The 12,326-nt window shown below is 33.8% G+C and overlaps 1 protein-coding gene across 6 annotated transcripts in view; it reads left to right on the forward strand.

The window, feature by feature from the left end:
- The window catches only part of FUT8 (fucosyltransferase 8), a 324,235-nt gene that overhangs the window by 161,703 nt on the left and 150,206 nt on the right, over positions 1-12,326 (forward strand). For all 6 annotated transcript variants that reach the window (XM_007184302.2, XM_007184304.2, XM_057543954.1 and 3 more), the window contains one exon: positions 3,994-4,403. In XM_007184302.2, the coding sequence (XP_007184364.1) occupies positions 4,201-4,403 (203 nt within the window). In that variant the 5' untranslated portion in view covers positions 3,994-4,200. The remainder of the gene's footprint in view (positions 1-3,993; positions 4,404-12,326) is intronic.

Below are 12,326 nucleotides of genomic sequence, written 5' to 3' on the forward strand. Positions count from 1 at the left end.
CTGAAATTAAAATGTGGACCAAGCTACAGTGGCATGGTACAGGCTTGACTGGTGGAGGATCCATTTCCAAGTTCACTCACATGGTTGTTGGCAGGAATCAGTTCCTTTCCTCACGGGCCTCTTCATAGGGCAGCTCACAGTGTGGTAGCTTATATCTCTTGTAACCTTAGCTCAGAAGTGAAATCCTATCATTTTCGCTGTATTCTATTGTATGTAAGAAGTAAGTCACTAGGTCCAGCCCACACTTGGAGGAGGAGATTACACAACAGCACAAATATGGGACACAGGGATCATTGACAGCCATTTTAGAAACTGCCTATAATAACATATGGTATATAAATTATATAAAATATTATAATTGTGTCTTAAAATAATGTTACAGGATTAATATGTATGACATAATAACAGTTTGCCACTGGTGTGCTAAGTGCTTCCCACAGATTATTTTATTTAAACCTCTCCCAGTATTTGGTGGGAGAGGTAGTATGTAATATATCCATTTTACAGATAAGGAAATTGAAGCTCAGTGAGGTTACCTAACTATGATAATAGCAGAACCAAGACTCTAGTTCAGACTTTGCCGATTCTAGCACCCATATTTTTAATCTGCATATTTTGTCAGCATTAAAATAGAATTACCTTTTATTGGGCACCTCTTATGTGCCAAGCCTTGTAAATGCTTTATTCATGTAAGCCTCATAATAACTCCATTAAAGCTCCTGATCTTACTGATGATGTACTTTAGATTCCAGATTCAAGAAATTACTTTGAAAAATTACATATATTTTTGACATATATTTTTTGTTTCAGAGACATTAAACAATATAACCCAAAGAGTCTCTGTAAATACCAAAAGAAAAGAATCATTTAAATACCTATTACTTTTAAAAAGTGGTATTCCTAATTAAATAAATTTGCAGAAGGAAACCTGACACATTTCAATCCATTTACTGTTCTGCAGATGAAGGGTAGTATGTGAATCTCAAACAGGAATGAATTTGTAAATACTTGAAAAGAAAACAACCCACTCAGAAGAAATCTTAGCAAATACTACTATATAAATTTTAGTCAGAAATTAGCTCATGTAGTTAATGTTGAAATATTTTTACTAATAAATTTGAAGTACTTTCACTAATAAATTCATTCACAAATAAATTGAGTGGCTTTCATATCAAAGGCTATACGTACTTCCTTCAGTTATCCCATTGTTTTTGCGAAGTGAATCTTCTAGATGAGGAAAATACGACATAGAGAATTATTTTCTCATGGCTGAAGGGTAACTGTAAGATTGCTGATCTTATTGGCCTTTTAGACCAGTTTATTTTAATAATTTGAGGCTGTCTTGTAAAATATATGTTGATAATAATAAATCCTAAAGTTTTGAATGATTTTATTTTCCTTATAATAGCACTGTCTCACATTCTACATTTGTATTTGCTTTCTTAAGTGGGGCATAAAATGCAGATGAAGCTGATAAGTTCTCAGATTCTGTGTCATATGTCATATGCCATTATTGACATCCTTCACTCAACTCATTCACTTATTTATTTAAAAATATTTATTACTAAGTTGTAAATACTGCTCTAAGTACTTCGGATACGTCAGTGAACAAAATGGACAAAAGTCATGAAGTTTACATTTTAGCAGGCATGGTTCAAAAATAAACAGTAAACATGATAGGTAAGTAAGTAAGCAGGCATTCATTATGGATAAGGAAGAAATTCTATACCTGCTCTTTTAAACCATGCTAAGGAAAATTACATAGAAAACTACTTGGTTTTCAGCTTGGCTTATTTTTGTTGATCCCTTTAAAAATATTGCTTTAAGAACAACAAAATTTGGGGAAATAGTCTCTCTAAAAACAGAGTTAAATTGATGCTATTAATTAAGAAAATGACCATGTTTTGCTCCTACAATAATTTCTTGCTTTATAACTCATGCATTATCAATATTGCTGCAAAATATAGTAATTTAATATCTTGGATACTTTTGATGGTGGTTTATAAAAACCCAAAGCACTTGGTATAACAAAATTTATGTTTCTCTAAACTTGTTTCTGTTCTAATTATATTATACTTTTGCTGGCTTTTAATATTAATGATAATTTTTTTGTTATAATTCCAAGTAAAATGTTACAGAAAACTCTTTCTTATTTGTTATTGAAATGATTCTTGTTTAGAAAAGTCTCTGTACTTTTGTTTATCACACTTGTCTTTTTTTTTTCACACTTGTCCAAGTTAACTTTTTCTATGAAGGGAAAGATTAAACATTTCTAATATCTTACTGGTGTAGCTTAGAATCGACTAGGATACATTATAGGTTCAGCATATGGTATGACAGCATTTTACAGGGTTGCATGTGTTGTCACAAACAGTATTATTAACTCAAATGTTAATACTTCTTTTGTTGACTTACGGAATAAAATGCATCCCTTAGACCATCAGAGTGGATTTTTTAATTTGTTTTTTAACCAAGAATCCCTGAATGTCTGCATTTTTTCTATATAATATAAAAAGTAGACCTCACATGACTGGATCTTGTGAGATATTGAATACCTGAGATATTGAATAGACTTTAATTATTCTTATGTTTAGTGAATAGATGGGGTTACCTGAAATTAGAGGAATAGGGTTTTGAGAAAGGATTTTGAGAAAGAGACAGAATGAACAGTGGAGTCAATAAAAAGAATGTTCTCATTAGACTTAAGAATAGATATTAAAACAAAAGACAAAACACCAAGTTTTCTTTGGATTATTACTTTATTTGGCTTTCTAACATTCTCAGTGAGTACAATTTTTTTCATTCTTTGTTTAGTCAGTGTAAACCAGAAACAATGAGGAAAATAGTGTAGGAATAAATGGGAAGGAAGTAGAATTTCTGGGACACTCCTTTGAAGAGATTTTCTTTTCTTTGAATACTTGGCCATTTAAAAGCATTTGAGATTTGAGGTTCAAAAGGAGGATAATAGTAGTCCTGTGCTCTAATTTTTGAAACCTCTTCTCCAACTTTTCTATCTAGTCTTTCATAACTGGTTAATTAGTGGTTAAGTACCCATCACATTCAGTTTTGTATATAGGAACTATTTCTTTTCTTCTCTTTTATAAGGAACTCTGTGCCTGGAGATAAGACTTTTCTTATCTAGCTCTGGAATTATCAAATGGTATTAAAGTTATATCTTTGCCTACAAATTTTCTCCTTGGCGAGAAAATTGTTTTCAAAGGAAATTCTAAGCCTAATGATGGAGAAGTGACAAATGAAACCAATAACCAAGCCTGAGAAAGCATATCCATTTTGTAGTTTAAGATGCTCCATAACTAAGATTTAACTGGTATTAGACTTCTATTGCAATTGTTGGTATTTTTAAATACATTTGAGAAAGGAATAATCTACCATAATCCATATGAACCTTTGCTTGTGATGTTTGGAGTGGTTGCCAGCTGCTTAATGGCTGTGATAACCTTTGCTTGGCTAATATACATGACACTTTTAGAACTTTTCCTAAAAGTGACAATATGCCTGTCACCTGCAGAGTTAAGTGGTGTAATGGCAGCTGAGCAGTAAGATGGAGGGGGGTGGAGTTGAGATTTTGTAAGAATGAATTCACTCATGCAGGGAACATGTTTCAGTTTGAGGTAATGGAAACATTAGCCCAGAATATGTAGTTGAGTACATTTTGTTTGGTTTTGAGTGGTTCTTCAAAGATAGAATCTTTTAATCTCTGTATATGTGCTGTTGCACAGTGTTGTTAGAAGGAAAAGTGATGATGGCATTTGGAGGACTTTCAGGCTTAGAGCTAATTAAGGTATCTGGTACAGCATTGATTTAATATGCAGACCTAAAAGCTTTTGCTTTTTACTTACTTTAGGCAATTACATTATTTGCCAGCCTGCTGGCTAGTCAACACCAGTATGTTTCTTTTAATTCCATGAATCTCAGCATATGCTATTTTACATATCCTAAATAATTTAAATACATTTGTTATTCTTTCCACAGCATGTAGAGTCCATGAAGCACAGGACAATAAAGCTTCCTACTCATACCACCAGGAGGATCTCTTGGAAAGAGTCACCACAGGACTACCAGAGAGACTAATTTGTCTGAAGCATCATGTGTTGAAAGAACACTCGCTAGAAACAGAGTGACGATGTTTTCAATTCCTTGAGTTCCAGGAACCCAGGAGAGTGAGCTGAAACTCTGAAAATGCGGCCATGGACTGGTTCCTGGCGTTGGATTATGCTCATTCTTTTTGCCTGGGGGACCTTGCTATTTTATATAGGTGGTCACTTGGTACGAGATAATGACCACCCTGATCACTCTAGCCGAGAACTGTCCAAGATTTTGGCAAAGCTTGAACGCTTAAAACAGCAAAATGAAGACTTGAGACGAATGGCTGAATCTCTCCGGTAGGTTCTAAAAAACTGAGGGAAGAATTGTGAAACATTGTACTTTGTTTTTAGGTGCAGGACTTCAGTCAGCTATTAAAAAATACTTAATGATTTCTGTAAACTGCTATTTTTGCAAAAATTTAAATATCTTAGTAAGGTACTTTTTATGCTAATGATATCTCTATGTATTTAACATAGAGAGTTACTCTATAATGGCAAATCTTATTTTGCATATGAATTTTAATATAGAAAAACTGCCATTTAATATACTTATATTTTGTTTAAAATTATCTTCAGCATTTTGATAATTTTGATAAATATAAACTTTGTATGATTTAAAGTAGTACATATTAAAATTTTCATCATGGACTATAACAAACACATAATAATTGAGAGGCTGAGTTAGTCTAACTCTAACTTATTAAATGAAAACATTCATTCTTAAATAAAACAACTGTATCTGGAATCTAGAGAATTATTATAATTGCTACTGCCAGTCTATTAAAAAATGGTTTTCAGAGTTATTGAATTTAGAAGTTATCTAGTATCTTCTAATTCCTCATATTTAAATATGAAGGTGACTGTATACTTAGTGCTTGCTGTCTCTCAAAACAGAGGTCGAAGATTTGAGAAGATGAAGAGGTGAGAGTCGTCTAGAGGTGGTAATTGACTCTAAGGGAAGTAGTGTAGAAAAAAAGAGCACAAATTCATTTCTTTTTGAGAAACAAATACATTGAGGAGTCGAAAGTGGAAACGTTCTCTTGTGCGTAGAACTTTCAGAGTAGTTGGAGAAGGAGAAGGGGAGAGAGCTATTTTGTGGAGGCCGAGGAGCGTTCTGTGACGAAAGAATGTAGTTGGCAGTGTCACACACCCTTGGAGCCTCCCTTCCCTCACTGCCTTTCACTCTTTATTTAGAACTCAGTTCTTTCCTTTTGTTTAGTTCCATAACTTTTCTTCACCATGATATCATTTTGATCTCTTTATGTTCTGTGGAAGGCTGTGCTAGGCATTAAGAGTTTTACTGTTTCAGTGAATGAAACATCAGCCCCGTCATTTGTAGGAGTAATAGTACCATTCAGCAAAATACAAAGTATGCAGGAATTAGAAAGTGGACGGCTAACTTCCTGAATTTGTGTATCATTTTATTTTCTTTTTGGGGATAGCCAGGGAGGAAGGATCATGGAGAGGGTGGTCTTTCAGTAGAGTCTTAATCATTTGTTATGGGAACCAAAGATTGATCATTTGGAGGTTAGTAATCATAGCTATCATTTATTGAGAGTTTGTTATGTGCCAGGTACTGTGCCGAGGACTTTGCATGGATTATCTCATTGAATTCCACAGCCTCCTTATGGGATGCTGGTTCTGTTTTCATAACCATTTTACAGATGAGGAATCAATGGGATATTAAGTGATTTAATTTTTCCCTAGGTCACACTTCTCACAAACGATGGAGCTTACTTTGAATCATAGCAGTATGAGTGGAAAGCCAGGGGTCTGATGAACGGTTTTGCCTCTCTGAATAGAAACCAGAGAGAAGTAAATGATTCGGAAATCTCAACTAAACATCTCATGTAGGAGATAAGCAAGAGTAGTTGATTTTGGAGTATGATTTGTAGTAAGATCTTGTTCTACGTTATGAGAACTTTACTCCTTGAAAATATATTGCCTCTTAACAATTTAGGCTAATAAAAAATTGCTCACTTTTTTCCTAATTTCAACTTAAATATTGATAGTTCACTTGGCTTGTCTGACTGCCAAGTATTTGCTTCTATTGCATGAAGGAAAGCTTGCCTTTAATATGAGTTGTTCCTTCTGCAAAATAATCTTTGGATCTCTGAAGTCACTTTCTTTATAATCTTTCATGTTGGCAAAAAATTAAATTCTCAACTACTGCAAATGTAGAGACAACTTCTAAGAGCTGAGACATTTAATATGTCATTCTGTAACATCATAAATACAATCTGAAAGTACAGATGGAGAAAATGAGCCCATACACACACACACACACACACAGACACGCACACACACACATATAATTTCAGGAAAATATGTAAATAATTAGGGAAGAAAACCTCTTTAGGCCTTTCCATCAACTTTATTGGTAGGGCCATTTGTGTTTTATTCAAAGAGATTATTATTTTAGAGCCCCTGGCATAAAAGGAAGAGCAGTGGAGGCGCTAGTGACGTTGGTGTTCTTTTTCCCCCTTATTGTAATATTTCATACTCAGTTTTCTATGTCTTTTTCTTATAAGAAAGTATGTTCAGAAGGTAGACTATAAAGGATTAATTCAGATGTCTGTAAAACTAGGTCATTTCTTTGAGATATGGTGTGTGGATTAGAATTGGAAAGTAACCCAGAAGCCTGAAACTACAATTTTTACTATTCAGGACAATAATTTTTAAAAGCAGTTACCCAACCCTCTAGCCAGTGTTTGCTAATTTTGTTGATACTACTACAAATTTAGGAAAATAATTTGAAAATCATTACTCTGAGGGATGCAAACGTTTTAGTACGATGTATGGAAGGTTGCTGCATGCGTCTGTGTGTACGTGTGTATCTGTATGTATATTTAATTCTGCCTTATTGATGAATAATTTCTGTATGGTAAAATACACTTCTTTTAGCATACACGTCTATGAATTTTGGCAAATCCTTATAGTCATGTAACCAGTACCACCATCAAATTGTAGAAGAATTCTTTCTTCCCCCAGAATTCTGTTGTGCCCTTTTGTAGTTAAATTCTCTTCTAACCTTCTGTCCCTGGCATCCACTGATCTGTTTTCTGTCTTATGTTTGTTTCCTGTTCCAGAATGTTATATAAATAGAATCATGCAGTAGGTAGCCTTTTGAATCTGGCTTTTTTCATTTAGCATAATATACTTGTGATTCATCAGTGCTACTTTGTGTATTGGTAGTTCATTTTATTAAAAAAATTTTTTTTAATGATGAGCAGTATTCCACAGAATGCATGTATCAGTCTTGTTTGTTTTTAAATGTATTCACCAGTTGAAAGATGTTATTAGTGTATCCATTTTTTTGGCAATTATGAACAAAGCTGTTACAAACATTTGCCCTGTAAGTTTTTTGTGTGTAAGTGAGTTTTTATTTCTCTTGGGTAAATACCTAGGAGTGGAATTGCTGGGTCATATGTAAAGTGCATTTTAACTTTATGTAAGAAGCTGTGCAAAATGTTTTCCAGAGTACCTGTAGCATTTTGCATTCCCACCCACAGTGCTTGAGAGTTACAGCTCTCACCTTTGCTAGCACATGCTGTTGTCAGGTATTTTTACTTTATGTTTTAATAGATATGTAGTATTATCTCATAGTTTCAGTTTGCATTTACGTGATGATTAACGAGGATGAGCATTTTTTTCATGTGCTTATTTGCTATTCATATACCTTCTTTGGTGAAGTATTCAAATTTGTTGCTTATTTTAAAAATTAAGTTATTTGTTTTCTTACTGAATTTTTTTAAGAAATTGGGGTTTTATATATAACATAAAATGTTTTATATATATGCGTATATATAAAATAAACACATAGTGGCTTAAACCAATAAACATTTATTTGCTCCTGATTATTCCATTTCAGTTGGCCTTAGCTGGGCTGTTTTCCTAATTATGTATGGGGTCACTCATGTGGCTGCAGCCATCTGGTGGCTCCTTTGTGGTTGATCAGTCCAGATGACCTAACACATGTTCAGTGGTTAGCTAGGGCCATCAGCTGGTTCCCTTCTATCTGGCTTCTCTAGCAGGATAGCCCAGGTTTCTTACATTGTAGTGTTCCAAGAGGGCAAGAGCAGAAACTGCAAGTCCTCTTGAGGCCAAGCATGAGAAGTTGCATGGTGTCACTTCTGCCACATTCTGTTAGTCTTTGCAAGTCAAAGGGACACTCCATATTCAGGGAATGGAGGTAGGAGCTGCAAAGAATTTGTAGCCATATTTAACCCACTCTCCTCATCTCTAGAAATAACGTTGAATAGATTAGGTCAAATCATGGCGGTCTTGAACAGCCAGAGTTTAGTGTAGGCTTGGTTGATAGATAATAGGGAACCATAATTGCGTTTTCAGCAGAGGAATGATGTAGTGAAAATGGTTGAGGAAGATTTAGATTTTCAGGTGGATTTGGGCCATGTGCTTGACTGGAGTGAAATTAACTGGGAAATATAGTATTAATCTAGACACGAGGTGATGCTGACCTAAATTAATGATTTAATCTGTTGGCTTTGGTACCAAGGTACATCTGCTTATTTTCCCATGTTTCCTTCATGCTTTTATTTGACTTTCCCCAAACATCCCTTTCTTATTTGTTGATTGCCAGAACATTGAGTATACATGTAGTAGTCTTTCTTTTAAAAACTTAGAAATCATCACTTTTTAAGCCTGCCACCCTACAGGAATGCCTTTCATCTTTCATGTTTGTTTTGTCTCAACCTTTAGTAATGTGAAATTGCTATCAGTTCACAGAATCTTTTCTTTTTAGGATTTGAACCTGCCAATCTGCCTCTCAGAGTTGAAATTTAGCAGAAAACACCTGGAAAATTATTGAACCTTGTTCAGAAACCCCTTGAGCAGTGAACCTCAGTGACAGAAGTCAGAACTGGGCACAACTTGTAACATTTAAAGAGTGCTTAATTGACAGCTTTCCTCTTAATTCCTTATTGTAGTTCCATTTATTTTGGGGAGCATAATTTTAAAAAATTCAAATGTGACTTTGTAGCCTTTTAATAAGGTTGGTTTGTTTGTTTGGTCCAGGAAAGAAAAAATTTCTTCTGGAAATTAGATGTTAGCTATAAACTGTAAATTTTACAGACCACAAAGGAAGTATGATTAGCTTACGATTATCTGTTTTTCTGAGCTATGTACTAGTCTCCTCAGTTGGATTAGAGCCGAAGCAAGAATCTTCTGGTGGAAAAATTTGTCTCAGGCAACAAAATTATGAAACACTGACATGGGTAGAAAGGAGACTGATAGGGTCTTTCACAGGTCATACCTTACTTCTTCTCTTTTGAGAAGCTGGTATTAGAAATTGGAGATTTGTTTGTTCCTGTTAGTTGGTTGGAGGATTTGCTGTAGGCAGTCTTCTCCATAATTGCTCATCTCGCTTATAAAGAGTGTACTGCTTGTATTCCTACAGCAAGTGAATGGGTTGGAGTGTGTAGAACATCTAGCTGTAACCTTCCATTTTTTTTTACTTTTAGTTTTGCAGCCCTGCATCCATTATTCCTTATGCTATCAAGAATATATGGGCTTCCCTGGTGGCGCAGTGGTTAAGAATCCACCTGCCAATGCAGGGGACATGGGTTCGAGCCATGGTCCGGGAAGATGCCGCATGCCGCGGAGCAACTAAACCCGTGCACCACAACTACTGAGCCTGTGCTCTATAGCCCGTGAGCCACAACTACTGAAGGCCGCGCACCTAGAGCCCTAGCTTCACAACAGGAGAAGCCACCACAATGAGAAGCCCGTGCACTGCAATGAAGAGTAGCCCCCACTCGCCGCAAGTAGAGAGGGCCCCGCACAGCAACAAAAGACCCAATGCAGCCAGAAAACAAATAATAAATAAATAAATTATTTTTTAAAAAAGAATATTTTATTTTTCCTTATGGAAAATACTCCTTCCCTATGTTAGAATATCTTAGTGAGATTTTTAGTCAAGATTCCTAGCCTTCTCAGTCTGACAATCAGATGCTTTCTCCCTGGAATTTGTATTAACCTTTTCATATATTGCTGTATTAGATTTGCTAGTGGATCTTTTTCCATGTTAACAAGACATGTTTACCTGTAATATTTCCTTCTTATAATGTCTTTTGGGTTTTGGTATTAAGTTTATGCAGGAAAATTTTATTCTCTGGAAGGGTTTGTATAAAATTGGTATTCGTTCTATTTTAAATCTTTGTTAGAATTTCAGTGATGCTGTCTGGGCCTGCAGTCTTTTTTTTTTTTGGCTGTGGGTGGGCAGAGCTTGGTTTGGGTAGGGACAGGAGATGTGTGGGAAGGCTTTAAATTCTAGATTTGATCTTCTTAATAGAAATTGGACCATTCACATTTTCTGTTTTTTCCTATGTCAGTTTTGGTAAAATGTGTTTTTCAAGAAATGTGTCCATTTTATCAAGATTTTCAAAAGTTGCATAAAGTTGTTCATAATTCCTTTTTACTTTTCTTCTTCAGACCTGTAATATCTGTAGTACTGTTTCATTTTTCATTCTTGATATTATTTATTTGTTTGTGTTTTCTCCTTTTATCTTGCTAAGAGTTTATTGATTTTATTTACTTTTTCAAAGAATCTCTGGTTGTTGTTTTTTTCTCCTGTTGTATGTCTGTTTCTATTTTATTGATTTCTACTCTTAGTTTTATAATTTTTTTTCTTATAGTCTCTGGGTTTCTCTGTTCTTTTTAAAGCTTTTTCAGAAAGAATTTTATATTATTGATTTTAAGCATTGCTTTTTTTCTAACATATGCCTGGAGAGCTGTAAATTTCTCTCTAAGCACAGGTTTAGAGAGCACAGTTGCATCTTGCAAGTTCTGACAGTGACCTATTTTAATTGTTATTCAATTAAAACTTTTCAAATTTCTTTTGTGATTTTTTTTTTTTTGTTCTTTAACTCACAGTTAAAGGAGTGTGTTGCTTAATTTCTAAGTGGGACTATTCTGTTATCTTTTTGGCTTTGATTTCTAATGTGTTCTTCAACCAGATAGAATTATATTCTGTATCATTTAAGTTCTTTGAAATTTTAAGTGGCTCAGCAAATGACTTACGTTGGTGAATGTTTTAAGAGAAATGTGTATTCTGCTCTTGTTGGATATGCTCTTCTACACATGTCATTTAAGTTAGGTTGGTTAACTGTGTTATTAATATTTTCTAAATTTATATAGAATTATTTTTTTAGTCTGCTTGTTCTATCAGCTAACGAGAAAGCCATATTAAAAATCTCCAACAGTGGTTATAGATCTATTTCTTTTCACCTCTGTCAACTTTTCTTTGATACATCTAAAGCTGTTTCATTTGGTGAATGCAAATTCAGGAATATCTTATTTTCTAATGACCTCATTTGTCTTTAATAATACTTTTTTAGCTATAAAGTCTAATTTATTTGGTATCAGTATTGCTACACTAACTTTCTTTGTGTTAGTGTCTGCATGACATTTCTTTCATCTTTTTAATTTTAACCTTCATGTGTTTTTTATTAAATATATTTAAACAGATTTAATTATTTGAAGTGTTTCTTATACGAATAGGATTGGATTTTGTTATTTTTTTGGTTCAGTCTGTTAATCTCTGTCTTTTTATTCACTTATTTTATCCATTTACATTTAAGATAATTACTGAGTATAAGTCTACCACATTGCTATTTTTTTCCTCCCTTTTGGTCTCATCTCTTATTTTTTTCTTTGCTGTTTCCTTTTGGATTAAACAGTTTTTTAAATTGTTATTCTGTTTTCTCAATTATAATAGTTTTAGTTATACATTTATATTCTTTTAATGGTTACCCTAGATACTATCAGATATACCCTTTTAATTACAGTCTATCTTAAAGTAATATTTTTATCATTTCAAGAGCAGTGCAAGAATTTTGTCCTACTTAAATCTTTAACACCCCTCCCCCACATCCACTTTTGGTCTTTTTATTGTCATATATTTTAACCCAATGTCTGTTATAAACTGCACATTATGTTATTATAATTTTGATTTAAATTGTCATATTCCTTTATAATTAACTACATATTTATTCTTTTTAATGTTGTTTATTCCTTCCTGCAGTTTAATTCTTCCATGCTGATCATTTCCATTCAGCCTGAAGAATATCCTGTAGTATTTTTGGTAGTCCAAATTTGATGGCAATAAACTCTTTTAGATTTTCTTTTTCTGAAGACTTTAAAAACATTTAGTTTTGAGAGATATTTTTGCTAGCATAGAATTTAGTTTGGCAGTAATTTTTT

This window comes from Balaenoptera acutorostrata, chromosome 3, assembly GCF_949987535.1.
Source record: "Balaenoptera acutorostrata chromosome 3, mBalAcu1.1, whole genome shotgun sequence".
In the NCBI taxonomy this organism is placed as follows: domain Eukaryota; kingdom Metazoa; phylum Chordata; class Mammalia; order Artiodactyla; family Balaenopteridae; genus Balaenoptera; species Balaenoptera acutorostrata.